The sequence below is a fragment of the Nerophis ophidion genome, linkage group LG02, assembly GCF_033978795.1.
Source record: "Nerophis ophidion isolate RoL-2023_Sa linkage group LG02, RoL_Noph_v1.0, whole genome shotgun sequence".
Lineage (NCBI taxonomy): Eukaryota > Metazoa > Chordata > Actinopteri > Syngnathiformes > Syngnathidae > Nerophis > Nerophis ophidion.
The window spans coordinates 20,340,238-20,368,224 of record NC_084612.1 but is presented as its reverse complement, the minus strand read 5'-3'; the positions used below and the strand labels follow the sequence as shown (position 1 = coordinate 20,368,224).

Sequence of the window (27,987 nt, the reverse complement as noted above, 5' to 3'; positions counted from 1 at the left end):
TTTGGACTGAACTAACCTTTCAATTAAAAAAAAAAAAAAAAACTAGTTAGCATTTGTTTGCCTCTTTTTCGCTTTCTGTCCGTCTCCTGTCTCTTCTGGCTGCAGGATTTTTTCTTTGACATGATGCTGCGTCGCTCGGATCACTGTGTGAATGAGCCTCTTCGCAAGTGGCTGCAATTGTAGACGCACCGTATATAGATCGACGCCACCTTGAGCGCTGAATTGCATGTGGCAGATCTGGAAACGCTGATGTATTGCAGCAATGAGCCAATGTGCACCTATTTACATAAATGCAAAATAAAACCTTTGTGTTAGCCTTTTTTTTTTTTGCAAATGGGGATTGGTTAGTTTCAGACACTATTACTTGATTAAAATGATAATAATAAATACATTTCACTGCAAAAGGTATTTGTGACAGACTCCCAGCCGTCCTCGTGTGGGTTGCGGTGACACTGGACACACGACGCGTCGTAACAGGTTTGATTTACTTTTATTCTTTCACACGACCTTTCTTCGGGCCAGTCGGGCGCGCCCATTTCTAGTGCGCCGGCTCCTCTTCCTGGTCGCGCTGCACCTTTCGGTGCTCGCCTGCTGCGTCTGTGACGGGGACTCGTTTTGGCGTGCCCTCGGTTGTCGGGCTCGTGGTCGGGCTGCCGTGATTTCCTCCTCTTTCTCTCCCCCGATCGTGCCCCATTCGCCTCTCTTGTCCTACGCCCCTGACTCTGATTGCCGTCCTCCTGCCGCTCCGCGTGCGTCACGCCTCTCCTCGGCGCTGCATGCCCCGCCTCCTGGCTTCCATCTTTGTCCAGAGCGCCTCTCTCAGCCCGCTGTCGGCCCCTCGGCTGTGTCTCTCCACAGTATCATTAGAACATTCATGACAAAGTCTGTGTACAGACCTGCAGTCACGATGACATTATGTAAAAAACATAATGGAGTTTGCATGTTCTCCCCGTGAATGCGTGGGTTCCCTCCGGGTACTCCGGCTTCCTCCCACTTCCAAAGACATGCACCTGGGGATAGGTTGATTGGCAACACTAAATTGGCCCTAGTGTGTGAATGTGAGTGTGAATGTTGTCTGTCTATGTGTGTTGGCCCTGCGATGAGGTGGCGACTTGTCCAGGGTGTACCCTGCCTTCCACCCGATTGTAGCTGAGATAGGCACTAGCGCCCCCCGTGACCCCGAAAGGGAATAAACTGTAGAAAATGGATGGATGGATAATGTCATGGCTTTCATGAGTGTCCAAAAATTTTTACAACTCTTATTTTTTTGTGACAGAGTGATCGGAGCTCATATATGTTGGTCGCAAAAAACATTCATGAAGTTTTGTTCCTTTATGAATTTATTATGGGTCTACTGAAAATGTGACCAAATGTGTTGGGTCAAAAGTATACATACACCAATGTTAATATTTGGTTACATGTCCTTTGGCAAGTTTCATTGCAATAAAGTGCTTTTGGTAGCCATCCACAAGATTCTGGTTGAATTTTTGACCACTCTATTTGACAAAATTGGTGCAGTTCAGCTAAATGTGTTGGTTTTCTGATATGGACTTGTTTCTTCAGCATTGTCCAAACGTTTAAGTCAGGACTTTGGGAAGGCTATTCCAAAACCTTAATTCTAACCTGAATTAACCATTCATTTACCACTTTTAACGTGTGTTTGGGGTCATTGTCCTGTTGGAACAGGACAATGCGCCCAAGAGCCATAATGATTTTAGGTTGTCCTGAAGAATTTGGAAGAAATCCTATTTTTGTATCATCCCATTTACTCACTGTCAAGCACCAATTCTTTTGGCAGCAAAATAGGACCATAGCATAATACTACCACCACCTTGCTTGACAGAAGTTAAGGTGTTCCTGGGATTAAAGGCCTCCCTTTTTCTCCTCCAAACATGTTCCTGGGTACTGTGGCCAAACAGCTCAATTATTGTTTTATCCGACCACAGAACTTGCCTCCAGAAGGTCTTATCTTTGTCCATGTGATGTAGCTGAACGTCAACCAGAAACTTGCTAGAAGCTTGTGGATGGCTACCAAAAGCACCTTATTGAAGTGAAACTTGCCAAGGGACATGTAACCAAATATTAACGTTGCTGTATGTATACTTTTGACCCAGCAGATTTGGTCACATTTTCAGTAGACCCGTAATAAATTCATAAAAGAAGCAAACTTCATGAATGTTTTTTGTGACCAACAATAATGTGCTCCAATCACTTTATCACAAAAAAATGAGAGTTGTAGAAATTATTGGAAACACAAGAGAGCCATGACATTATGTTCTTTACAAATGTATGTAAACTTTTGATCGCGACTGTAAGTACGTCACTACTACCGGGAACCAATTCACCTAAAATCAAACATTGCTATATTTCGATACCTTTGTTGCACGTGGTGTCATGCCCAGCTGCAAACTTAAGCACTTGGCCTGAAAACAAGCAGTCAAGCACTCGGAGCGGACTCAGCCCGGTTGCCTTTCGGTGATGTTACAATTTTCTTTACCAGTGGTTCTCAAATGGGGGTACGCGTACCCCTGGGGGTACTTGAAGGTATGCCAAGGGGTACGTGAGATTTGTTTTCAATATTATAAAAATAGCAACAATTCAAACATCCTTTATGAATATATTTTTTGAATAATACTTCAACAAAATACGAATGTAAGTTCATAAACTGTGAAAAGAAATGCAACAATGCAATATTCAGTGGTGACAGCTAGATTTTTTGTGGACATTTTCCATAAATATTGATGTGAAAGATTTCTTTTTTTGTGAAAAAATGTTTAGAAGTAGGTTCATGAATCCAAATGGATCTCTATTACAATCCCCAAAGCGGGCACTTTAAGTTGATGATTATTTCTATGTGTAGACATTTTTATTTATAATTGAATCACTTGTTTATTTTTCAAAAAGTTTTTAGTTATTTTTAAATATTTTTTTCCAAATATTTCAAGAAAGACCACTACAAATGAGCAATATTTTGCACTGTTATACAATCTACTAAATCAGAAACTGATGACATAGTGCTGTAATTTACTTCTTTATTTCTTTTTTCAACCAAAAATGCTGTGCTCTGATTAGGGGGCACTTGAATTAAAAAACAATTCACAGGGGGTACATCACTGAAAAACTGGTTGAGAACCAGTGTTCTGTACCAGTGGTTCTCAAATGGGGGTTCGCATACCCCTGGGGGTACATGAAGGTATGCCAAGGGGTACGTGAGATTTTTAAAAAATATTCTAAAAATATCAACAATTAAAAAATCCTTTATAAATATATTTATTGAATAATACTCCACAAAGTATGAATGTAAGTTCATCAACTGTGAAACCAAAAATGCTCTGCTCTAATTAGGGGGTACTTGAATTAAAAAAAAATGTTCACTGGGGGTACATCACTGAAAAAAGGTTGAGAACCACTGGTCTATACCAACAAATCAAGAAGAAAGCGCTAAACGTAGAGTAGGGCTAACATTTTAAAACTGTTCAAGCTAGATACTAATTTACATTGGATTTCTTAAAGACATGTTAAAGGTTAGCAGCAGGGGCGTCGCCAGACATATTTCACTCGGGCACGTGCCCCACTGTTGATCTGCAGTGCCCCAGTAAAAATTTCACCAATAAAAAAAAAACGCTTCAGAGACAACAGCGCACATACTACTTAGTATGGTAATTGATTGCTACTGTATTCACTCCACTAACAATGAGCACATGGCTACTTAATATGGTAATTTATTCACGTGTGGATCGAGACTTCGGTTGAGAGAGAGAGAGAGAGAGAGAGAGAGAGAGAGAGAAAGAGAGAGAGAGAGAGAGAGAGGGGGGGGGATTCGAATCACTGCGTGAGGTAGGTGACGTTAGCCAACAACAATTTGTTAATTACAATATTTTGATTTTGATTTGACTCAAACTGTAACTCCTAGATGGATTTAAGAAAGTTGTTCGCCCGCACAAGAGAAGCACCGAGGAATGAGAGATGTAAGTGAAGTCCTAGCTAGCTAGGCAACATCATTGTCTTAAGTTGATGCTAAGTTAGCTAACGTTATTCCTTGTATCAAGACAAACATATTCATTTGCTGTACGAGCTGTCGGGGGAATTTCCAATCAACATGAAACATAATGTTGGTTATTGTCTGCTGGTTCTGCATCAATGATGATTTGGAGTAAGCATGTGTAGTTGAGTGCTTCTCAAATGATTTATCTTCAGGAAGAAAAACATTTTTCCATTTCATCAAGTCGTGAGCCAATTTTTAAATCATTCAAGTTTATTTCACAGAAAAATAGCACAGTAGACTTGTCTTGTTAATCGGTGTGACTTTGACTAAAATAATCTTGTTTTGTCACCAGAAAAATGGCTACAGCTAAAGCATCTGGTTTTGTTTCCAGAAAAAATAATAACATTTCTGTATTTGTTTTCAAAAAGATGGCTGAAAATATCGGGTTTTGTTGCCCCATTTAGATTTTTTTTAAATATATTTCCATGTCTGTCCTGAGTCCTCCTCCAACTTGTTAGTCGGTTTGCCTTTTGCTAAAATACTCACTAATAGTCACTAGAAAAAAGGCTAAAATAATCTGGTTTTGTTGCCACAATTTGATATTATTCTCCCTAACCTTTTTTTTTTTCATGCACACATCTGACTGCAACTCACTGAAAATGACACACAATCCACTTTTATGTCACGACCCAGCAGTTGGGAATCACTGGTCAACTGTATAACAGTTACTGTAATATTTCCATGTCTGTCCAGAGTGATTGACCACTTTGCAAAAATGAAAAGGAGACGTTACAATTTACTTCTCAGAAAATTATTCCCTGAACAGACACACAACAGTTGTTCATTTATTTTACTACTGTGGCTTTATTGTTTTGTGTATATTTTATAGTTTTGTGTATCTGAAATAGGATTAGCCACATTGCCATAAATGGATATTAAATACTATAAAATAACCCAGAGATGTAGGGGTGCTTTATTTTTTGTTTTACTTTTTGTAGATGTTAAATTTGCAGATGATTACTGCAATATATATTTCAAAAAGATTCATTGCTCTGTTTTTGTTTTTACCAGTAGCAGTTTAGAAGTCTGGAGTAAAAAAGTGCACAAGTCGGTCAAATGCATTAGTTAATTTCAGGTGGTTAATCAAAGATCCATACAACATAATCTGATATGATTTCATAGTTTAAAGCACTATTTATGTATTTTTTATGATAAATAAGTGCTAAAAATGTTTTTGCTTGCGCGCTTTGCACGCTCACATGAATTATTTGTGCCCCAGGTGTGCCCCAGTACAGTATTAGGTCTAGTGACGCCCCTGGTTAGCAGTAGTGATTTCAAAACATGCAACTTTTTTACTCAAAGCTACAAATAAAATGCACATTTCAATCAAACAGCTGGTGTGTGATGATTACAATGCTTGCATTTTAAACAATCTGTAGGGCTAAAAACAAAAAAAACAAAACTGATACTATCAACTTAATGGTAAAGACTGCTTCCTGGCTAAGGCGACACGCCATAGTCTACACCAGGGGTCGGCAATCCAAAATGTTGAAAGAGCCATATTGGCCAAAAAATACAACTAAAAAAAAAATCTGTCTGGAGCCGCAAAAAAATTAAAGCCTTATATTAGTGTTATAATGTAAGCAACACATGATGTAAGTGTCTAGATTAGCTATATTAGCCTACTATTAAAGGCTGACGCAAATCTTCGAAATGTTGTATTTTAATTTTTATTCTACACGTTTGCAACATTGGAACTCACAGGATGAGATAACTTATTGAAATTACTGGGTCAGAATGTCCAAAGGTATAGATGTGTTTTTCCAAGTTTAAGGAAACGGCAGGCTGCCTTCTTTTAATGGATTTATTACAATCTTTGCAAGCTGGGTAATGTTTGCAATGGCACACAAACAACAACGAGAAATGCAGTCAATATTATATACAGGTAATGTCAGACATGCAAATATAAATTAAATATACAGAGGACGTAAATGACCGCCATAACCACAACACCAGGGGGAGCTCGACAAACCACGTTAAACACAGATTCCGATCTAACAAAGGTTTTAACTCATTCTCTTTCTATGCCACATCAATGTGGAAGGCACTCCCAACAGGTGTAAAAGTAAGTGCATATCTATATTCCTTCAAAACCGCTCTAAAACAACACTTCCAGGCAACTTCAACCCTTTACTAATACCCTCCTCCATTCACATCCCATGTCCCCGGATTATAAATAAACTAATGTAAATAATAAAATATTATTCTAATGTATATACTTGTTCTTATGCTATCTGAACTCACTATGTTCTCTGCTGGCTGTACATATCCTACTAAGTAAGACCTACACTGTTTCAATGTCCATTTCTCTGTTGATGCAATTGTTGATGACTGAAGTACTGATATCATCCAAAGCTCCTCATCCCACCCACTGGATTGTAAATAATTCAATGTATATACTATGATGATTAACTTGTGTGATGACTGTATTATGCTGATAGTATATATTTCTACCATGAATTGATTAACGTGGACCCCGACTTAAACAAGTTGAAAAACGTATTCGGGTGTTACCATTTAGTTGTCAATTGTACGGAATATGTACTGAAGTGTGCAATCTACTAATAAAAGTATCAATCAATCAATCAAAACATAAGTAAAGGAAATTAAATGAGCTCAAATACACCTACAAACGAGGCATAATGATGCAATATGTACATATAGCTAGCCTAAATAGCATGTTAGCATTGATTAGCTTGCAGTCCTGGATTGACCCAATATACCTAATAACCACTCCAGCAAATAAATAAAAACAACAAAGCTCACCTTTGTGCATTCACGCACAGCATAAAACATATTTGGGGGACATAATGAGACAAAGAAGGAGTGGCATTAAACACGTGTTTCTGTGGCAGCACAGGAGAAAGTTGTACATGTAGACAAACTTTAATGAGTTCAAGGATCACTGAAATTAGTAGGGCACGAGGGTGCTTGCCAAATACTCTCATCAGTAGAGCATTTATAACATAATAATAAGGGACATGTTATGTACTAGAGAAGGGAAGGAGGCGACAACCAGGGCAGGACTGCGGTTTACAAGGTTTATTAAAAACCTTTTGATGAATACGTGGCGTGTGTGTGCTACTCAAAGTGAGTGAGTGTTGACTATGTGAAATATTAAATATATAAATGTTACCAAGGGTTGTTATCTATAGATGTTGATTGTATCTTTTGTCGTTATCCAAGAGGGCAAGGTGAAGAGGCAGGTTGTGTACAGGCAAGAGGTCATGGGCAAGAGCAGGGCAACATGGTCTGGGTCCGAGCACGGAGGTCGTGGATTGAGGAGAGCTGTCAGGAATCCGGATGGGAGTTGAGTGACAAGGCACAATCACGGAGGACAGGGGAGTCACTGAAGAAATACAAAAGGACATGAACCAGGGGAAAACACGAACAGATAGAGCAAAACAAGGGCGAGAAAATCACTGGGAAAACAGGGAATGCCAGACGTGATGCTTACTGAAAGGTTAGCGACGTTCTGGCAAAGGTTCCTCGGGTCTGCTGGTCTTTATGCTGCTCCCTCTCATCCACCCAGGTGTGTTGATTATTGATACGCTGCAGGCTCTTTGCTGCGTGGGCGTGCTGCACTCAGCAGGAGAGATGGCGTGTCTGGGTGCACTGTCAGCAAAGGCCCCTCTTGGCGCACTGTCAGTAGAGGCGCACGCAGCTCCAGCCGCTGAGGAAACGCGGGTTCGACTCCGCGTCATGACAGAACAGTCTCCCTTGTGGCTCAATAAAGTTAATCTATGTCTAAGTGGGATTTGTAAAAATCAGGAATTTTTGTGTCATGTTTGTTCTCCTACGGAAAATATATTAAAACAAAAAATATATTTTTCAATTTTCACACATATATTTTTCCATTTTCACATATCTCTGAAAGAAGTCAATTGAGCCACTAGGGTGGCGCTAAACGGCTCTACACGCTACTCCCATCCAACGTCTTGGATTATTGCAACTACATGCATAAAAAGTATACTATATAATACAGTACAGTATTTGCAAATGAGACACAGAAGAATAAGAAAACATGATAATAACTGGACAAAATAGCTCAGTGTTAAATGTTAAAATGGTCATACAATACATTTTGTTCTACATTTAAAGCACTTCCTTTTAGTTTACATAACATGTAACAGAGGCTTTTGGTCAAAATGTTGCTTCCATTATGTTTTTTGTGACAAACAAAGCACTTCTACAGGCTAAGCTCCCTTTGACTGCATCTCCACCCAGTCAGCCATTTGTAATCAATAGAGCTTCAATATTGGATCTCCTGACTGATATAAGTAAGAATTGGGCGCTATGACGTGGCGCAGTGGAAAAGTGGCCGTGCGCAACCCGAGGGTCCGTGGTTCAATCCCCACCTAGTACCAACCTCGTCACGTCCGCTGTGTCCTTGAGCGAGATACTTCCCCCTTGCTCCTGATGGGTGCTGGTTAGCGCCTTGCATGGCAGCTCCCTTCATCAGTGTGTGAATGGGTAAATGTGGAAGTAGTGTCAAAGCGCTTTGAGTACCTTGAAGGTAGAAAAGCGCTATACAAGTACAACCCATTTATCATTTATGTATTTATTTCGTATTACAAATGGCAACAGCAGAGGGTTTTAGCATGCATGTGCATGTACAAGACAGTCTGCCCCACAACAAGGAATAGATGAAAATACGGAACTTATTCACTACAACTTTACACTACAGCTTATTAAAAATTCCAGGTAACCATATATGGAGATATTCTCTGACATAATTAAAATATACGTCACAAAATTCTAAAATTCCAAACGGCTCGTTTGGACCAAGTTTAAAAGAAGGCAAGGTTGTTTTAGAAATATCTCTGCCATGCCACCATGGAAAGAAAATAAATATAGTTGGTTTTGCATACAAAATACCTTTTTAAGGGGGAAGTGCACTTTTTTGGGAATGTTACCTATCGTTCACAATCTTTCTGAAAAACATGAGGACTGATTCATTTTTAAAGCATTTTAACTCATAAATAAGGGTAAATAAAAGTAATGTTAAAACGGAACCAATGGAATTTTTCCTATTCCACCCATAAAACCCAATAAATAACCACCCAAAAAGCACCAATAAATTGGTTTGTCTTTGAAGACCTACAGCATGTAAGACAAAAACACATTTGTCTTTAGATTTTTATGCTAAGGGGGGCCATCCATTGCGCACATCCAAAAACCGCCAACAATACTCCATTTACATTTTGTGATTGGAATACTATAAAAGTATTAGGGATATTATTTATAGCACAGGCACACAAACTTGTGTGCTTATGTTGACATGATCGAGTGGTAACTGCTACCTTGCTTGTGGAAGTTTATTGTAGATCACTAATCATGCCTCTCACCTGAACAGTAGAAGGTCAAGGACATATTTCGACAAGTTGGTACACTTTGACAGCCAATTTAGATCCCAGGAATGGCGAAAATGACGCAAAAAGAAGCTAGTAATTTTTCATCTAAAACGAGAAAATATGAACATCCTATAGGACAGACCTGGGCAATTATTTTGACTCAGTGGGCCAAATATAGAGAAAAAAATGTGTCTGGGGGCTGCTATATCTATTTTAGGAACAGTAATGTCTGATTGAATGCTAAAAACGTTTTGACAGACCGCCTTAAAAAAAGGAAAGGGATTTTAAATTTTTTTATTGATCGAGACACCCAGAATTTACATGAAAATAAAGAATGTGGGATTTACAATATTAACTATGGATGATAAAACACTGAATATTGAAAACATATGAACGTCACACCCTCTCTCGATCGACATGTTTTACAATCAAGCAAAACGGAACAAAAATGCAACAAACACAGCGAAATATGAATGTGAAGGGTAAAAAAATAAACCCACCTGCGATCTGATATATCACTAGGCTTTTGTACTTTGTTGTAAAAATCTCCTGTCGCGTCTGTCCCTGATACCTGCAATTCAGGTTGGCCGCTCTGGAAACACTGTGGAAACGCTCCCCACCCACACTGCTTGGTGCCTCGTCTGAGCTGCTGTGACTTAGATGACCATAGTAACTACAAACCCCGTTTCCATATGAGTTGGGAAATTGTGTTAGATGTAAATATAAATGGAATACAATGATTTGCAAATCATTCTCAACCCATATTCAGTGGAATATGCTACAAAGACAACATATTTGATGTTCAAACTGATAAACTTTTTTTTTTGTTTGCAAATAATCATTATCTTTAGAATTTGATGCCAGCAACACGTGACAAAAAAGTTGTCTGATAAAGTTGAGGAATGCTGATCAAACACTTTTTTGGAACATCCCACAGGCGTGCAGGCTAATTGGGAACAGTTAGGTACGATGATTGGGTATAAAAACAGCTTTCCAAAAAATGCTCAATCTTTCACAAGAAAGGATGGGGCGAGGTACACCCCTTTGTCCACAACTGCGTGAGCAAATAGTTAGACAGTTTGAGAACACATTTCTCACTTTTCACACTTTGCCTTTCATGAATGCGAAACGCCAGCGGAGTCAGTAAAGCGTGAAAAGGACAGAGCTTGGTTCACTGCTCACCTTGGCCAGTTGGATCAATGGCAGTGTGCGTACTTTAAAGCCCTCCCACAAACAGAACTGAACCAACAGACAGGGAGTGTTTACACAGGCACTGATAATCCACTAATCCGTATAACCTGCGTTTTAACACACACACAGGCACATCTGCACAAGGTTGTGTTGTGTTTCACACAGGCGTGAGCATGTACACTGAAGCCACACGGGAACTAAAAAAGGCTGGAACACACTGTACCAGTGACTTTTGCCCATTTTCCCCCGTGACCTCCTCTCCAGAACGGGGCTGATAGCCTCACAGAGGTTGATAACCGATAGAAGGGTTAAGCGGGATTAAAGGGATATACACACACATATATGCAGGAATCAAACACTGATGAGGCTCTCTGAGCGTAGTTTTGTGTGGTCGATAGGCATGGAGCTGTCGGCTGAGCAGCGTCCATGTGGCCTAATGGGATAATTAAAGCGTGTAAAGCCACATAGGTCTGCGTTGAATGTCATAAACACCACAAGCTTAGTGTCACTCGACGGCCAGGAGTGTTTTGCTTCTCACCAGTAACAGAGGGTCAGACCATCTAATTCAGGGGTGTCAAATGTACGGCCCGCAGGCCGGATCAGGCCGGCGAACAGGTTTTATCCGGCCCGCGGGATGAATTTTCTAAGTATACAAATTAACCTGAAATTTTTGAATGAAACAAAACAGCTCTTCTACATGTGTCGACTGGATGTTGCAATAGCAATTCTTTGCATCTCTGTAGATCAGGGGTCGGCAACCCGCGGCTCCGGAGCCGCATGCGGCTCTTGGATCACTCTGATGTGGCTCAGCTGCATACTTGCCGAACCCCCCATTTTTCCGGGAGGTTTTCCGGATTTCAGTGCCTCTCCCAGAAATCTCTCCATGTTGACATTCTCAGATTTTCACCCGGACAACAATATTGAGGGCGTGCCGTGATGGCAATGCCTTAAACGTCCTCTCGACCATGTCGTCGTGTCCGCTTTAATACTATTCTATCTGAGTGCCGGCCGGCCACATCTAGTGTGCGGCTGCTGACTTAACACGCAAGCGACTGCAAGGCATACTTGTTCAACAGCCATACAGGTTACACTGAGGGTTGTGATATAAACAACTTTAACACTCTTACTAATATGCTCCACACTGTGAACCCACACCAAACAAGAATGACAAACACATTTCGGGAGAACATCCATACTGTAACACAACATAAACACAACAGAACAAATACCCAGAATCTCATGCATCCCTAACTCTTCCGGGCTACACACCCCCGCATCCCCCCATCCGTGCGTCGGTTGAGGTGGGCGGGGTTGGGGGGGCGGGTTTGTTGGTAGCGGGGTTGTATAATGTACCCTGGAAGAGTTTGGGATACATTTGTTCTGTTGTGTTTATGTTTTGTTGCAGTGCAGATGTTTTCCTGAAATGTGTTTGGTGGGGGTTCACACAATGGCTCATATTAGTAAGAGTGCTAAAGTTGTTTATACCACAACCCTCAGTGTAACCTGTATGGCTGTTGACCAACTATGCCTTGCAGTCGCTTATGTGTGTCTGCAGAAGCCTCCTACAACATGTGAATAGGCTGGTGAGCTGTTTGTTACGGTTGTAGAGGGCGCTAAACGCATTGTCATCATAGCACGCCCTTATTATTGTTGTTTGGGTGAAAACCAGCAGACAGTCGAGAGAATGGTTGCTCTGAAACTCGGTAGTCTCCTGGAAAAATTGAGATAGTTGGCAAATGTGATGTTGTCAAGCGGCATTCAAATAAAACTTGCGGGCCGCATTATTATTACATTTTTATATTAAGGTGCGGGCCGCGTGTCTGAGACCCCTGGTTAATACGTAGCACAAAGCAAAAAATAACTTTGTACGCTGTGTTATTTCATTTTAAATTTCAAAAGAGTCTTGTGGCTCCCATAGTTTTCTTTATTTTGTGAAACGGGTCAAAATGGCTCTTCGAGTGGTAAAGGTTGCCGACCCCTGCTGTAGACGATGGTACATATGTACAAAATAAACCACATGATGTTAGTACATCAATCGAGGAAAATTATCAAACTATATACATGGCATACTGTAATTTGATTTTGATATTTTTCAATCTTGATTGATTGAAAATGAACACTATTGAGTTGACTGATGAACATTATCACATCATTCTTTCAAAAAATATAATCAACGACAAATAAAGATAGAACACTATTAACCGCAACATGTAAGTGTAAAAAAACAACATTATGATTTGTACATTTTCAGAATGGGCTTCTTCTATTTTTAAACACAGAAAACAATCCTAAGGTGTCTTTATTTTTAAGTTATCGTGCAGGGATTTTACCAGTCCGGCCCACTTGGGAGTAGATTTTTCTCCTTGTGGCCCCCGATCTAAAATGAGTGTGACACCCCTGATCTAATGACTTTATGACCAGTTTGCGCTCATCTCGTCTGTAAGTCATGCGTTGCTGTTCAAAGCCTTTCAAAAGGAGTGTTTAATGACTTGGAATTTATTTAGTTTCCTTTTCTAAACAGTCTTTCATCTTTTAAAGCGGCGGGTTTTCAATGGGTTGTACTTGTATAGCGCTTTTCTACCTTCAAGGTACTCAAAGCGCTTTGACACTACTTCCACATTTACCCATTCACACACACATTCACACACTGATGGAGGGAGCTGCCATGCAAGGCGCCAACCAGCAACCATCAGGAGCAAGGGTGAAGTGTCTTGCTCAGGACACAACGGATGTGCCGAGGTTGGTTCTAGGTGGGATTTGAACCAGTGACCCTCGGGTTGCGCACGGCCACTCTCCCACTGCGCCACGCCGTCCGTTTTCAAAGTGTGAGATGCCAGGGAGGGCGCAGATAAACTTTTTTTTTTTTTATCTACTGAGCTCACTTCAGTTGTGTTTAAAGTCAAAATGAAATGATTCTTAGTTCCTACAACAAGAGACTAATCGACGTGAGCAGACAACATCACAAGATATTCTACCGAAAAACAGTTGTTTGGATAGTCAGACAAAGGCTCACTGTGCCATACTTTGAAAGTGCTTCAAAACAACCATCCACTCATCCATTCATTTTCTACCGCTTATCCCTTTCGGGGTTGCATTTGGCCGGAAGGCGCTTACACCCTGGACAAGTCTCCACCTCATTGCAGGGCCAACAGAGATAGACAGACAACATTCACACTCACATTCACACACTAGGGCCAATTTAGTGTTGCCAATCAACCTATCCCCAGGTGCATGTCTTTGGAGGTGGAAGGAAGCCGGAGTCACGGGGACAACATGCAAACTCCGCACAGAAAGATCCCGAGCGCAGAATTGAACCCAGGACCTTCATATTGTGATGCAGACACACTAACAACCAAACAGCATCATATTAAAATTAAAATAATTTTTTCTTACAAGACTTCATTACAGCAAATGACTAAATTGGGACAACTGATGATCCAGAACCTTGTATTTTTTTAAGCCTGAATATATAAGGAGGATGTGCTCCAAGTTTTAGAAACTGCGTGGTAAGCACTATTGCTAATTACTAAACAAGAAAACGAACGTAATAAAACAATCACTTACTCTACAATGTCCGGGTGTTCACAAAAAATTCGATTCACATCCGAATCACATTTTTTGTTTATTCCAATTGTAAATCAATTCATAATTTTTCAAAAATCAAGTTTAAAAAAAAATAATAGTTTATTTTTTCAAGCAACCAGAAGGGGCATTTTCAGTATTTAACTATAGTCCTTCAATTTATACATCGCAAAAATCAGTTTTAATCAGTTCATGTTGAATCGAGAATTGATTCAATTCATAATTGTCACCCTAGGAATCAAAATCAGATTGTTAGTTGCTTTGATCTCAGTGGGATTCCCACTGATGAGATGTTCATATCTTCCCGTTTAGATTAAAAATGAATTATAATCCAATACAGATATACAAAAAGGTGGGTGGGCGTCTTTTTGTATCTCTTTCGCCATCTCCGGATTTAAGTTGAATTTTAAAGTATAGTAGCTCCTCAGTTTATGGCCACAACCTTCCAGTATATAAGATAAAAGCATGATTTATAATCAAGAATTACTTTCACCAACTCAAAGGAGATACAGCAGAAGCAGTATGCCCAGTATGTCTTGAGATGCATAATTTATTTAGCTCTCTGTAATCATGGTGCCGCTAAAAGTAGTACCTCAGCGTTTGCGCTTTAAAAAAAAAATATTGCTAATACTTGGTTAATTGTTATCTCAAGATGTAAATGGAGTGCTTTTCAATGGGCGCAATAGATGTCCCCCATTAGCATAAAAAAAGAAAGACATATGTATTTTTGTCTTACATACTGTAGGTCTTGGGAATTATAGGCATAAGTCCAAAATAAGTGTATTCCCCTTGAGGATGCATGTGACCTTCCTGTTGATCCTACTAAAAAAAGTGTTTACACAATTTGGAGCAGTTCTTTGAGCAACATAAACTTTGGGCTGACATTTTGTAACGTCCACTCTAGGGCTGCCAAATTTAAATGCTTTAACTCATGCAATTAATCACTAAACATTATCGCATTAATCATGTACATGCAGTCATGCTCCTTTACCTAAACCGCAGATGGTTGTCTAGCAAGAGGTCCAGGGTGTGGTTCTCATTTTGCTTTATGTAATCTGGGAAAGACTTTAGCTGCACTGTGACCCTGAACAGGAAAGTGCATTACAAAACTAACAGACGGATTGAAACATAACATCAGTTTTTATCGGTGTACGACTTGACGTATAGAGGTCAAGTTGATGTCTTTTGTTGTACCATACCCAAAACCAGTGAAGTTGGGACATTGTGTAAATGGTAATTAAAAACAGAATACGATGATTTTTGAATCCTTTTCAACGTATATTCAATTGAATAGACTGCAAAGACAAGATCATTAATTTTCAAATTGAGAAACTTTTTTTTTTTTTTTTTTGCAAATAATCATTTACAAACATACCTAAATTTAATGGCAGCAACACATTGTAAAAAAGTTGGCACATGGCCATTTTTACCACTGTGTTACATAGCCTTTCCCTTTTAACAACACTGATCAAACGTTTGGGAAATGAGAAGACCGATTTTTGAAGCTTTCCAGGTGGAATTATTTCCCATTCTTGGTTGATGTACAGTTTAAGTCGTTCAACAGTCTGGGCTCTTTGTTGTCGTATTTTACGCTTCATAATGCGCCACACATTTTCAATGGGAGACAGGTCTGAACTACAGGCAGGCCAGTCTAGTACCGACACTCTTTTACTATGAAGCCACGCTGTTGTAACACGTGCAGAATGTGGCTTGGCATTGTATATACCTTTCAGCATTAATGGTGCCTTCAAATGTGTAAGTTACCCATGCCTTGGGCTCTAAAACACGCCCAAACCATCACAGATGCTGGCCTTTGAATTTTGTGCCTATAACAGTCTGGATGGTTATTCTCGTCCTTGTTCCGTAAACACGACGTCCACAGTTTCCAAAAACAATTTGAAATGTGAACTCATCAGACCACAGAACACTTTTCCAATTTGCATCAGTCCATCTTAGATAAGGCCGGGCCCAGCAAAGCTCGCGGCATTTCTGGGTGTTGTCGCTTTGCATTGTGGAGTTTTTTTTAACTTGCACTTACAGATGTAGCGACAAACAGTAGTTACTGACAGTGGCTTTCTGAAATGTTCCTGAGCCCATGTGGTGATATCCTTTACACACCAATGTCTCTTTTTGATGCAGTACCGCCTGTGGGATTGAAGGTCACGGACATTCAATGTTAGTTTTCGGCCTTGAACTTCTGAACCTTTTGATGAAATTACGGACCGTAGCTGGTGAAATCCCTAAATTCCTTGCATTTTTTTTTTTTTAAATGTTGTTCTTAAACTGTTTGACAATTTTCCCACGCATTTGTTCACAAAGTGGTGACCCTCGCCCCATCCTTGTTTGTGAATGACTGAGCATTTCATGGAAGCTGCTTTTATCCCAGTCATGGCACTTGCCTGTTGCCAATTAGCCTGTTTACTTGTGGGACCTTCCAAATAGGTGTTTGACGAGCATTCCTCAACTTTCTCAGTCTTTTTCGCCACTTGTGCCAGCTTTTTTGAAACATGTTGCAGGCATTAAATTCCAAGTGAGCTAAGATTTGCAAAAAATAAAAATGTTTACCAGTTCAAAAATTGAATCGCTTAACATTGCAGTGTATTCAATTAAATATACCGTATTTCCTACCGTATTGGGCGGTATAGCTCGGTTGGTAGAGCAGCCGTGCCAGCAACTTGAGGGTTGCAGGTTCGATTCCCGCTTCAGCCATCCTAGTCACTGCCGTCACGTCCTTGGGCAAGACACTTTACCCACCTGTTCCCAGTGCCACCCACACTGGTTCAAATGTAACTTAGATATTGGGTTTCACTATGTAAAGCGCTTTGAGTCACTAGAGAAAAGCGCTATATAAATATAATTCACTTCACTTCACTTCCTTAAATTGCCGCAGGGCATATAGTATGCGCCTGCCTTGAATTACTGCCGGGTCAAACTCGCTTCGCAAAATAATTAGCGCATGCTTAGTATTACCGCCTTGTCAAACTCGTGACGTCACGAGTGACACTTCCCCGGTCATCATTTTCAAAATGGAGGAAGCTGATTTCAATACCGGTAATTTGAAATCGCATAAAGGGAAGAAGATTAAGAGCTATTCAGTAGAATTTAAGGTCCGAGCTTACAACACACTCAAATTTTTACTGCATGCCTTTGGTAAGTGCCGGAGTGAGAAGAGGTTTTAAAATAATAAGCGCATGCTTACTTTTACCGCATGCCTTTGGTAAGCGCAGGAGTGAGAAGAGGTTTTAAATCAATTAGCGCCCCGGCGGCAATTCAAGGAAATACGGTAGGTTGAAAAGCATTTTCAAATAATTGTATTCTTTTTTTATTTACGATTGACACAATGCGCCAACTTCACTGGTTTCGGGTTTGTAATATACAGAAATTTTCTAAAAATGAAATGTTCCCTTCCCTCCTCCTCTTCAGATACGATGGACGAAGACGGCTGGCAGCGCCTCGGACAAGTTTCAGGAGACGTCCATCTACAACGAGACGCTGCGCATCGAGGGCATCCAGAGGGTGCAGGGGGGTCGCTACTACTGCAAAGCCGACAACGGGGTTGGGGTGGCTGCCATCAAGTCCATCCGTGTAGATGTGCAATGTAAGTGGACACAGAGGAGGAGCACTCCTTCCACATGGAGCTGACTCTCACGATAGAGCCATTCCCACGGCCGACAAATGGCTGAAGCAGGGATGAGGTTATAACACAAGATTGGAGGAAGAGAGATGAAAGACAGATCGGTGATGGGGATGATAAGATTTCAGGTGGGAATGGCTTCCAGGAGTATCTGATGACTTATGGTGGAAAGGATGAAAAGCATGGCTGGTGGATCAAGTAGAATTTCTCTATCTGGGAGTACAGAAAGGTGGGTTGCAACACATTAAAAAATAATATCCCTGCTGGTAAAATTCAGGGATAATGCAGGCGTGTGCTGCACTCATTGGTCTAATTGCCATAAAGAAAGCATCAGATGCTCCTGGGTGAGAAGTGAAGTCAGTTGGGTTTAATGGATGTTTTTGGAACAGTTAGTCCGGGTGGTACAGGCTCCCTAACCCAATGCTTCTCAGGTCACCTTCAACACTGGTTTACAATAAAACCTGCTCTAATGAACAAGTCCACTTTTTTATGTCATGTTCACTGCTTTAAATCAACTGTATTCTTGAAAAACAACAACTATAATACTTTTTTGTCTAAACACGAGTAATTACCAGTAACTATTAATTTCCCAGAGTGACATAAATGGAGATGTTGTCGTAATAAAGTTAAAACAAGTAATAGAAATAAAAAAATAAAGTGTTTGCAAAACTGTTTCAACCTAAGAGCACCAATCCACTTTAGTAGTTTAGGGACTTTGGTATTTTAAAAATCCATTGTTTGTTTTTAGTTGACTAACATCGTTGGGGGTTCTATAAAGTACTTAAAGCTGTATAAAGCCACAAAATAATATAATTTCTTGTCTGTGTTTTAAAATGCACAGTTACATTTACTCATTGGGTGTCCTAATTTTTTCATGACTGCAAATATTTGTTTGTGTAGGGTTGCCCCTCACTATAGGACAAAACACGCTCTCTGAGTCGGGCCCCAAGATCCGCAGGGGACACATTTTGCACAAAGAAGTGCATGTAAAATGTCAATGAATGAATAATATGGCTCCTTATATGAAATTTCACAGTAAACGTATTCTTAACCACTTCCTGATCCTTCCATTGATAATAATATCACAGCAATTTTTTTCCAACCATCTTCACTGTCTGCTCAGGCACACAGTTTTAGTGCTGGGCTGGTAATTTTACATAAAGAAACCAAATCCCGGTCAGGGTTGTGCCAGGAACATGTGCAATTTTATGTTTTCATCACCATATGCTAAATTTTTTATATTGTAATTTTGCACTAAACATACAGTATGAACTTTTTTTTTCCATGAAATAGTTTCAGTTGAAAATCATTCATCAAATTAAATTCCAAGTTTGATTAGAAACCTTTTCAAAATCCTCTGATATAAATAAAAGTGTTAATTTTTTTTTACATTAAATTCTTGTAATTTTCTATTGAAATACAATTCTGCTTAGGGCCCTGAATTAGCCTGTCTATGTGAGTCTCCGACACCAGAACAGACGGACTAACAAGGAGTACACTAACAGAATAACATTTTTCAAAACATGCACCCCGTGGTGTTGCGTGTGGGTTTTATTTGTCACCCAACACGCCACATGGAATTTCACCTCGTAAGTCGGACTGATTAGACATTTCTCAATGCAAAATACCCACTGTAACTTTTGAGTGTTTTGCCAAAATGTGGTAAATATTTTTAAGGGACTAATAAAAACATGTCTGTAATCAATCATTTTAGTCTGGGTGAAAAATATGTTTGCCATCGTTGCATTAGCATGGGTGATACTTATCAATAAGTTGGGCATAAGTCATTGTCCATTTGTCTACTAATTATAAATTTTAACCTCTAAAGACCTTAGTGGCCACATGCATAGACAGCAACTTTTAGCTCTTATTTCCAAAATTGTATAAACTAGTGAATTGGGGTCTTGTGCTGACGTATGGACACTTATGCTGCTATCTGGTAGTGTCAAAAAAGTATAACATACAATGGAATTTGGAAAAAGTGTAAAAATAAAAAATTGCATGTCACTACAAATGAAGTACAAGTTTGTGTACTTATGGACTAAGTACATCATATTAAAATATGATTTTTAGTTTGTATTCTAATTAGGGTCCAATGAGCCCAAATAGTAAAGAGAAAAAAAACATGTAAAAAACAGCTAGGGCCTTAAGAGGTTAAGGATATCTGTATTATGTGTATAAAAAAACCTAAACAAACTGGGCGGAACGGCGTCCGCAGAAGTCCACACGTACGCAAAGGAGACGTCCGCCAGGCCTGCGCACTTTTGTCACGCAAAACGCTGCTCGGCTTGTATTTCATCAACCAATCATTACACGTGACACTGATCTACCAATAAATTAATCAAATGTTTTTAAACAACTCACCTCTGGGTCAATTTCTGACACATTTTAAGTGCCGGGTCCAGTGGTTCCACCATACCACAATATTAATCAACATTTAATACAGTAGCGTAGTAGGCCTAGGTATTCATTAAAAACAACTCAGTGGTTTTATGTAACAAGTATTTTTAATATTTTGGCTAGTGCAACACTACACGCAGTTTCAACAGTAACATTGTTTTTATAGGAAAATAAAACACTAAGTGATTCTTTGGCGTACCACTAGTGGTACACGTACCACAGCTTGCCTCGTAAATATCTGTAAGTCAGTTCATTTTGCTCAGAGCATCGAAGAATATACTTCCCTTCTTTGTCAATAAATGGCTGTAAATACCACCGACTTTAGTTCGATGCTTTGCAAAGTGAGCAGTTAGAGCAGCTCCACTTTCTTGCCGTTTGTGTGGATAGATAAATAGATAGATGGATTGTACTTTATTGATTCCTTCAGGAAAGTTCCCTCAGGAAAATTAAAAACGGTGCCATGACTAAACAATGTAAACAACACGCAGATATCGTAGTAAAATTTTTCACATCTATTTCCCAGGAAACTACAAACCCCATTTCCATATGAGTTGGGAGATTGTGTTAGATGTAAATATAATCGGAATACAATGATTTGAAAATCATTTTCAACCCATATTCAGTTGAATATGCTACAAAGTAAACATATTTGATGTTTAAACTGATAAACATTTTTTTGTTTGCAAATAATCATTAATTAGCTTTAGAATTTGATGCCACCAACATGTGACAAAGAAGTTGGGAACGGTGGCAATAAATACTGATAAAGTTAAGGAATGCTCATCAAACACTTATTTGGAACATCCCACAGGTGTTCAGGCTAATTGGGAACAGGTGGGTGCCATGATTGGGCATAAAAGCAGCTTCCATGAAATGCTAAGTAATTCACAAACAAGGATGGGGCGAGGGTCACCAATTTGTAAGCAAATTGTCGAACAGTTTTAGAACAACATTTCTCAACGAGCTATTGCAAGGAATTTAGGGATTTTACCATCTACGGTCCATAAAATCATCAAAAAACGTTATTAAGCGTAAAATACGACAGCGGAGACCCCGGACTGTAAACGACTGATGCTCTACATAAAACAAGAATGGGAAAGAATTCCACTTTCAAAGCTTCAACAATTAGTTTCCTCAGTTCCCAAACATTTATTGAGTGTTGTTGAAAGAAAAGGTGATGTAACACAGTGGTGAACATGCCCTTTCCCAACTACTTTGGCGCATGTTGCAGCCATGAAATTCTAAGTTAATTATTATTTGCAAAAAAAAAATAAAGTTTGAACATCAAATATCTTGTCTTTGTAGTGCATTCAATTGAATATGGGTTGAAAAGGATTTGCAAATCATTGTATTCCGTTTATATTTACATCTAACACAATTTCCCAACTCGTATGGAAACGGGGTTTGTACAACCCACAACTACAGTACAACGCGGAAGTGCGCGCCTCTCTGGCAACTCCAATGTCTGCAGAGTCCGCTCAGACCACATAACGCTGGAGTCTGTGAGCACCTTTAAATAGCATGTCTTCCAAAGCATTTTCAGCATAACCCTTAGGGGGCGTCACAAATGTAATTTACGGTCATGTAAAAAAAAATTGGGACACTATTGCAAAAGCCTTAGTCAAGAAGGTTCCCAGCGTCATTGGTGTCATTTGTTGGCAACACACCACTTCTAGTTTCAAAAACCCAACACTCTGTTAAGTCACGATTTTAAGATACAATCATAATAAGACGCGTGGGCGTTGCAGTGAACTTAGATGGGTCTACTGAGAAGCATTGTAGTGTTGTAGGGGCCCTGTGCTGCTGCTTGTGTCACTGCCCCACTGTCCCCGTGAGCCAGGAGCCAGGTCATGGCATCAGGTTTACAACATGCTACCACACACACACACACACACACACACACACACACACACACACACACACACACACACACACACACGCACACACAGACACACACACACACACAAAACATATACACTTGGGTCCCCACTTGTATGTAATTGACTATTCATTTCCCTCATTGATTCAATCTTTAAAATGTTCAATTTGTAGTCTATTATAGAAAAAAGAGCCTTATTTTCCAAGGACCTATAACAAAACAATCCATTTTGTGTAGTGCTTGAGTCGTCTTTCCCTCGATGCTGTTTTGCGCACTGTCCATTTTGCTCCCCTGACCATGAAATCCCTTAAACCAAACAATTTAACCTCCACACTCTTAACCGTGCACACACACTTTTGTGGTTTATCCACTCCCCTACCTCACCTCTTAATGAGGCTTGCCCTCTTTTGCAAACCCCCTCCCCGCTGATAGCGGTCCCCAGGCGCTGACCCTCCCACGTACCCCCCCACTGGGGAGCTGGTAATTGCTGGAGGCCCTACTAGGCTTGTACTGTCAGCGCAGTAGTGACAGGACCTCTGTGAGGCTAACCAGCTCTGACGGCCAATGCTTGTTCAATTCCCCATTGCACTCCCCCACCAACACAGGGTCAGAAACGGTAGCGATCTGCTTCCTTCTGGGGGTGGCTGTAGAGCTAAAACGATATAACAATTAGCTGGCAGAGAGAAAAGAGGGACAAAGCAGGAGCCACTGGAGAGAGAAGGATGGATAGGAGAATAAGTGAGGAGGTAGCATTCACAAAAAAAATTTCATTTTAACGGTATAGAAAATAAATTCATGGCTAAACCAATCATGAGCTTTGGGTCACGACCGAAAGGATAAGATCACGGGTACGAGCCGGGTGGCGGGGCTCTCCGTTAGAGATAGGGTGAGAAGCTCTGTCATCTGGGAGGAGCTCAAAGTAAAGCCGCTGCTCCTCCACATTGAGAGGAGCCCGATTGAGGTGCTTCGGGCATCTGGTCAGGATGCCACCCGAACGTCTCCCAAGTGAGGTGTGTAGGGCAAGTCCAACCGGTAGGAGGCCACGGGGAAGACCCAGGACACGTTGGGAAGACTATGTCTCCCGGCTGGCCTGGGAACGCCTCTGGATCCCCTGGGAAGAGCTAGACGAAGTGGCTGGGGAGAGGGAAGTCTGGGCTTCCCTGCCTAGGCTGCTTCCCCCGCGACCCGACCTTGGATAAGCGAAAGAAGATGGATGGATGGATGGATGGATGGGCTAAAACCAATTTCAAAATACTGTATGTGCCCTGAGGGCTTCACGGTGGCAGAGAGGTTAGTGCGTCTGCCTCACAATACAAAGATCCCGAGTAGTCCTGGGTTCAATCCCGGGCTCGGGAACTTTCTGTGTGGAGTTTGCATGTCCTCCCCGTGAATATGTGGGTTCCCTCCGGGTACTCTGGCTTCCTTCCATCTCCAAAAAACATGCACCTGGGGATAGGTTGATTGGCAACACTAAAAATTGGCCCTAGTGTGTGAATGTTGTCTGTCTATCTGTGTTGGCCCTGCGATGAGGTGGTGACTTGTGCAGGGTGTACACCGCCTTCCGCCCGATTGTAGCTGAAATAGGCACTAGTGCCCCCCGCGAACCCAAAGGGAATAAGCGGCAGAAAATGGATGGGATGGATGTATGTGCTCTGTGATTGAGTGGCAACCAGTGCAGGATGTACCCAAAGTCAGCTGGGGTATGTTCCAGCCCACCAGAAAAGCATAAGCGGTCAAAACATAAACAATTTCCCATCTTGAATCCCTATAAGGTAACACTATAGTAAGGGGATGCCGTGGCGCTGTTGGGAGAGTGGCCGTGCCAGCAACCCGAGAGTTCCTGGTTCGATCCCCACCTTCTACCAACCTCGTCACGTCCGTTGTGTCCATGAGCAAGACATTTCACCCTTGCTCCTGATGGGTCGTGGTTAGGGTTTTGTATGGCAGCTCCCGCCATCAGTGTGTGAATGGGTGAATGTTGAAAGAGTGTCAAAGCGCTTTGAGTACCTTGGAGGTAGAAGAGCGCTATACATGTATAACCCATTTATCATTTTACTATAAAATATTTACCATTAATTTGTTTCTTATTAAAGTAACACATACTTAATTTAGAGTTATTTGGACACCTGGAGAACATGTAAGGGTTAGGGTTAGGGTTACTAATAAGCAATAATTCTGAGGTTTTTCAGAATTTATATACAGGTATAACCCATTTACCATTTTACCATAACATATTCACCATTAATTAGTTGCTTCTTAAAGTAACACATACTTAATTTTGAGTTATTTAGATACTTGGGGAACATACAAGAGTTAGGGCTACTAATAAGCAATAATTCTGAGGTTATTCAGAATTTATATACAAGTTTAACCAATTTACCATTTTACCATAACATATTCACCATTAATTAGTTGCTTATCAAAGTAACACATACTTAATTTAGATTTATTTGGACACCAGGGGAACATATAAGGGTCGGGGTTACGAATAAACAATAATTCTGAGAATATTTAGAATTTATATACAAGTATAATCCAATTACCATTTTACCATAACATATTCACCATTAATTAGTTGCTTCTTAAAGTAACACATACTTAATTTTGAGTTATTCGGACACTTGGGGAACATATAAGAGTTACAGTTAGGGCTACTAATAAGCAATAATTCTGAGGTTATTCAGAATTTATATATGGGTATAACCCATTTACCATTTTACCATAACATATTCACCATTAATTAGTTGTTGTTAAAGTAACACATACTTAATTCAGAGTTATTTGGACACCAGGGGAACATATAAGGGTCAGGGTTACGAATAAACAATAATTCTGAGGTTATTCAGAATTTATATATGGGTATAACCCATTTACCATTTTACCATAAGATATTCACCATTAATTAGTTGCTTGTTAAAGTAACACATACTTAATTTAGAGTTATTTGGACACCTGGGGAACATGTAAGAGTTAGGGTTAGGGTTACTAATAAGCAATAATTCTGAGGTTATTCAGAATTTATATACAGGTATAACCCATTTACCATTTTACCATAACATATTCACCATTAATTAGTTTCTTTTTAAAGTAAAACATACTTAATTTTGAGTTATTTGGACACCAGGGGAACATATAACGGTTAGGGTTAGGGTTAGTGTTACTAATAAGCATTAATTCTGAGGTAATTCAGTGGGCTAGTGGTTAGAGTGTCCGCCCTGAGATTAGTAGGTTGTGAGTTCAAACCCTGGCGGAGTCATACCAAAGGCTATAAAAATGGGACCCATTACCTCCCTGCTTGGCACTCAGCATCAAGGGTTGGAATTGGGGGTTAAATCACCAAAAATGATTCCCGGGCGTGGTACCACTGCTGCCCACTGCTCCCCTCACCTCCCAGGGGGTGAACTAGGGGATGGGTCAAATGCAGAGGACAGATTTCACCACACCTAGTGTTTGTGTGACAATCGTTGGTACTTTAACTTAACTTAAGACTCTTAGTTAAGCTTTCTGGTTGTATAATAAGGCCATGCAGAAGAAGGCATTACTAAGTAAATAATAATGACTAACTAAGAGCCAATAAGTTACTCATTTGCATGTCAATAAGCAACTAATTAATGTTGAATATGTGTTCCCCATATTAAAGTGTTACCAAGGTTCTCCCTGCACAGGGGAAGTGCTCACTAAAACAAGTTTAGACATATTTGTGAACAATATTTGGGAGAAATTGAGATATTTTGTTTGCAAAGAAAATAACGCTGCTATTGAAATTCTGAACAAAAACAAAACTGTTGAGTGTCTGTAAAGTTATTGAATAGAGCACTTACCAAGGGAACATTGAAAACAATCTCCCGTAATTTCCGGGCTATAAAGCATACCCAAATGGAAGCTGCACTCACCTATTGTTTAAACAAATTGTATTTTGTACAAAAATTGGCCACACAAGTCTAAATGTTGCATGTGTACACATTGAACCATAAAATATATACCCAGGTCTTTGTGTTCATTCACACATTTAATAAAAAGTCAGTGCCTGTAACTTGGTGTGCAGTGGCTTACCGGAGAACATATTGAGCACCGGCTTCATCCTTTTCCCCCTCCTGTTTTTTGGCTTTTCATAGCCCGTTAATAGTGATTTGATTGGGACTTTTATTAGTAGATTGCACAGTAAAGTACATATTCCGTACAATTGACCACTAAATGGTAACACCGGAATAAGGTTTTCAACTTGTTTATGGTCCACGTTAATCAATTAATGGCAAGGGCGTAGAATTGGGTAGGGACGCTAGGGACACGTCCCTACCAATATCCAGCCGCTACTGTGTAGTCACTATCAATACAAGCGCTGCCCGTAATGTTTAGTCAATGATTATGGCACAGAAAGGGTTAAATGTCGGTCTCTGCTAGAAGTCCCGCCTCTAACCTAAATATCGCTCCCTGATTGGTTTCCACTTTCATGCTAACTTACGTGTGATTGGCTGTCCCCGCTGTCACGCCTCACTGTGGAAAAAACAGTCCCACCTGCATCTCGTCTTTTCCTCCGCTTTTTTTCCAGGTGAAAGTCAATGCTCAGTCCCCTCTACCATTGTTAACCCTCCCCGTTGGTGAAAGTTAACCTTAAACATGTGAATTCAACTACTTTAGTCCGTTTTTTAACATCATAAAAACATCAGCTGTCTTTTTCTATGGACTGCAACAGTCCGTTGTCATGGATACATGACAACAACTTCCATTCATACCAGTCATACGTGCCTGAGGCGGAGTGATAGCCTATGCTGTGATAAGGCTTTAGAATAGTAGCCCTGCTCAATATTTAAACCACGGTTAACAGCGAATCAGATCGCCGGATTTCACTTTTCCGTTTTATTTTTTGAATTTTTTTTTGTTTCATGTAACATATTTACAGTACAAAAGCAGCAATAGAAAGAAGTAGATGAAGGGAAAAATTGTGAGGGATTTAAACACAAGTTGGGGAAAAGTTTATTACAGTTCATTTCTGTTTATTTACAATGTTGTATTGCATGAATGAGTTTCTGATGTTGTTGATGGACAGTAGGCTATGTTATTTGACAGTATGATGCACAGTTGCACTACAACCCTACACTAAAGAGTAAAGATGAGAACTCTTCCAAGTTGTCTCCGTTACTTTCATTTTAGTTACTTCACCCTATAACATCTGCATGACGTGAAATTATGATTGCTAATGTAAAAAAAAAAAAAAAGTAAACTTTCAGAGTGCTGCCTTGGAGCACTTTTGTGTCCCCACCAATCTCAAAATCAAACCTACTCCCTTGATTAATGGTATAAATATATACTTTTAGCAAAATACAGTCATCACACAAGTTAATCATCAGAGTATATACATTGAATTATTTACATTATTTACAATCCAGGGGGTGGTAGGAAGAGGGGGTTTGTGGGTTTGTTAGGTTTAGTTGATATCAGTACTTCAGTCATCAACAATAATATCATCTGAGAAATGGACTTTGAAAGAGTGTAGGTCTGACTTCGTAGGATATGTACAGCCAGCAGAGAACATAGTGAGCTTAGAAAGCATAAGAACAAGTGAAGTGAATTATATTTAAATAGCGCTTTTCTCTAGTGACTCAAAGCGCTTTACATAGTGAAACCCAATATATAAGTTACATTTAAACCAGTGTGGGTGGCACTGGGAGCAGGTGGGTAAAGTGTCTTGCCCAAGGACACGACGGCAGAGACTAGGATGGCGGAAGCGGGAATCGAACCTGCAACCCTCAAGTTGCTGGCACGGCCACTCTACCAACCAAGCTATACCGCCCCATTACATTTAATTAATTACAATCCGGGGAGGTGGGACCTGATGGGGGGAGGGTGTAGCTGCCTGGAGGTGATAGAGCGGGTCATCGAACCAGGAAGGGAAACCACAAAG

At 40.2% G+C, this 27,987-nt stretch overlaps 1 protein-coding gene across 3 annotated transcripts in view; it reads left to right on the top strand.

Moving 5' to 3' along the window:
* LOC133537626 (MAM domain-containing glycosylphosphatidylinositol anchor protein 1) overlaps positions 1-27,987 on the top strand; it is a 569,362-nt gene that overhangs the window by 210,930 nt on the left and 330,445 nt on the right. For all 3 annotated transcript variants that reach the window (XM_061878797.1, XM_061878798.1, XM_061878796.1), the window contains exon 4: positions 17,596-17,770. In XM_061878797.1, coding sequence (XP_061734781.1) covers positions 17,596-17,770 — 175 coding nt within the window. The remainder of the gene's footprint in view (positions 1-17,595; positions 17,771-27,987) is intronic.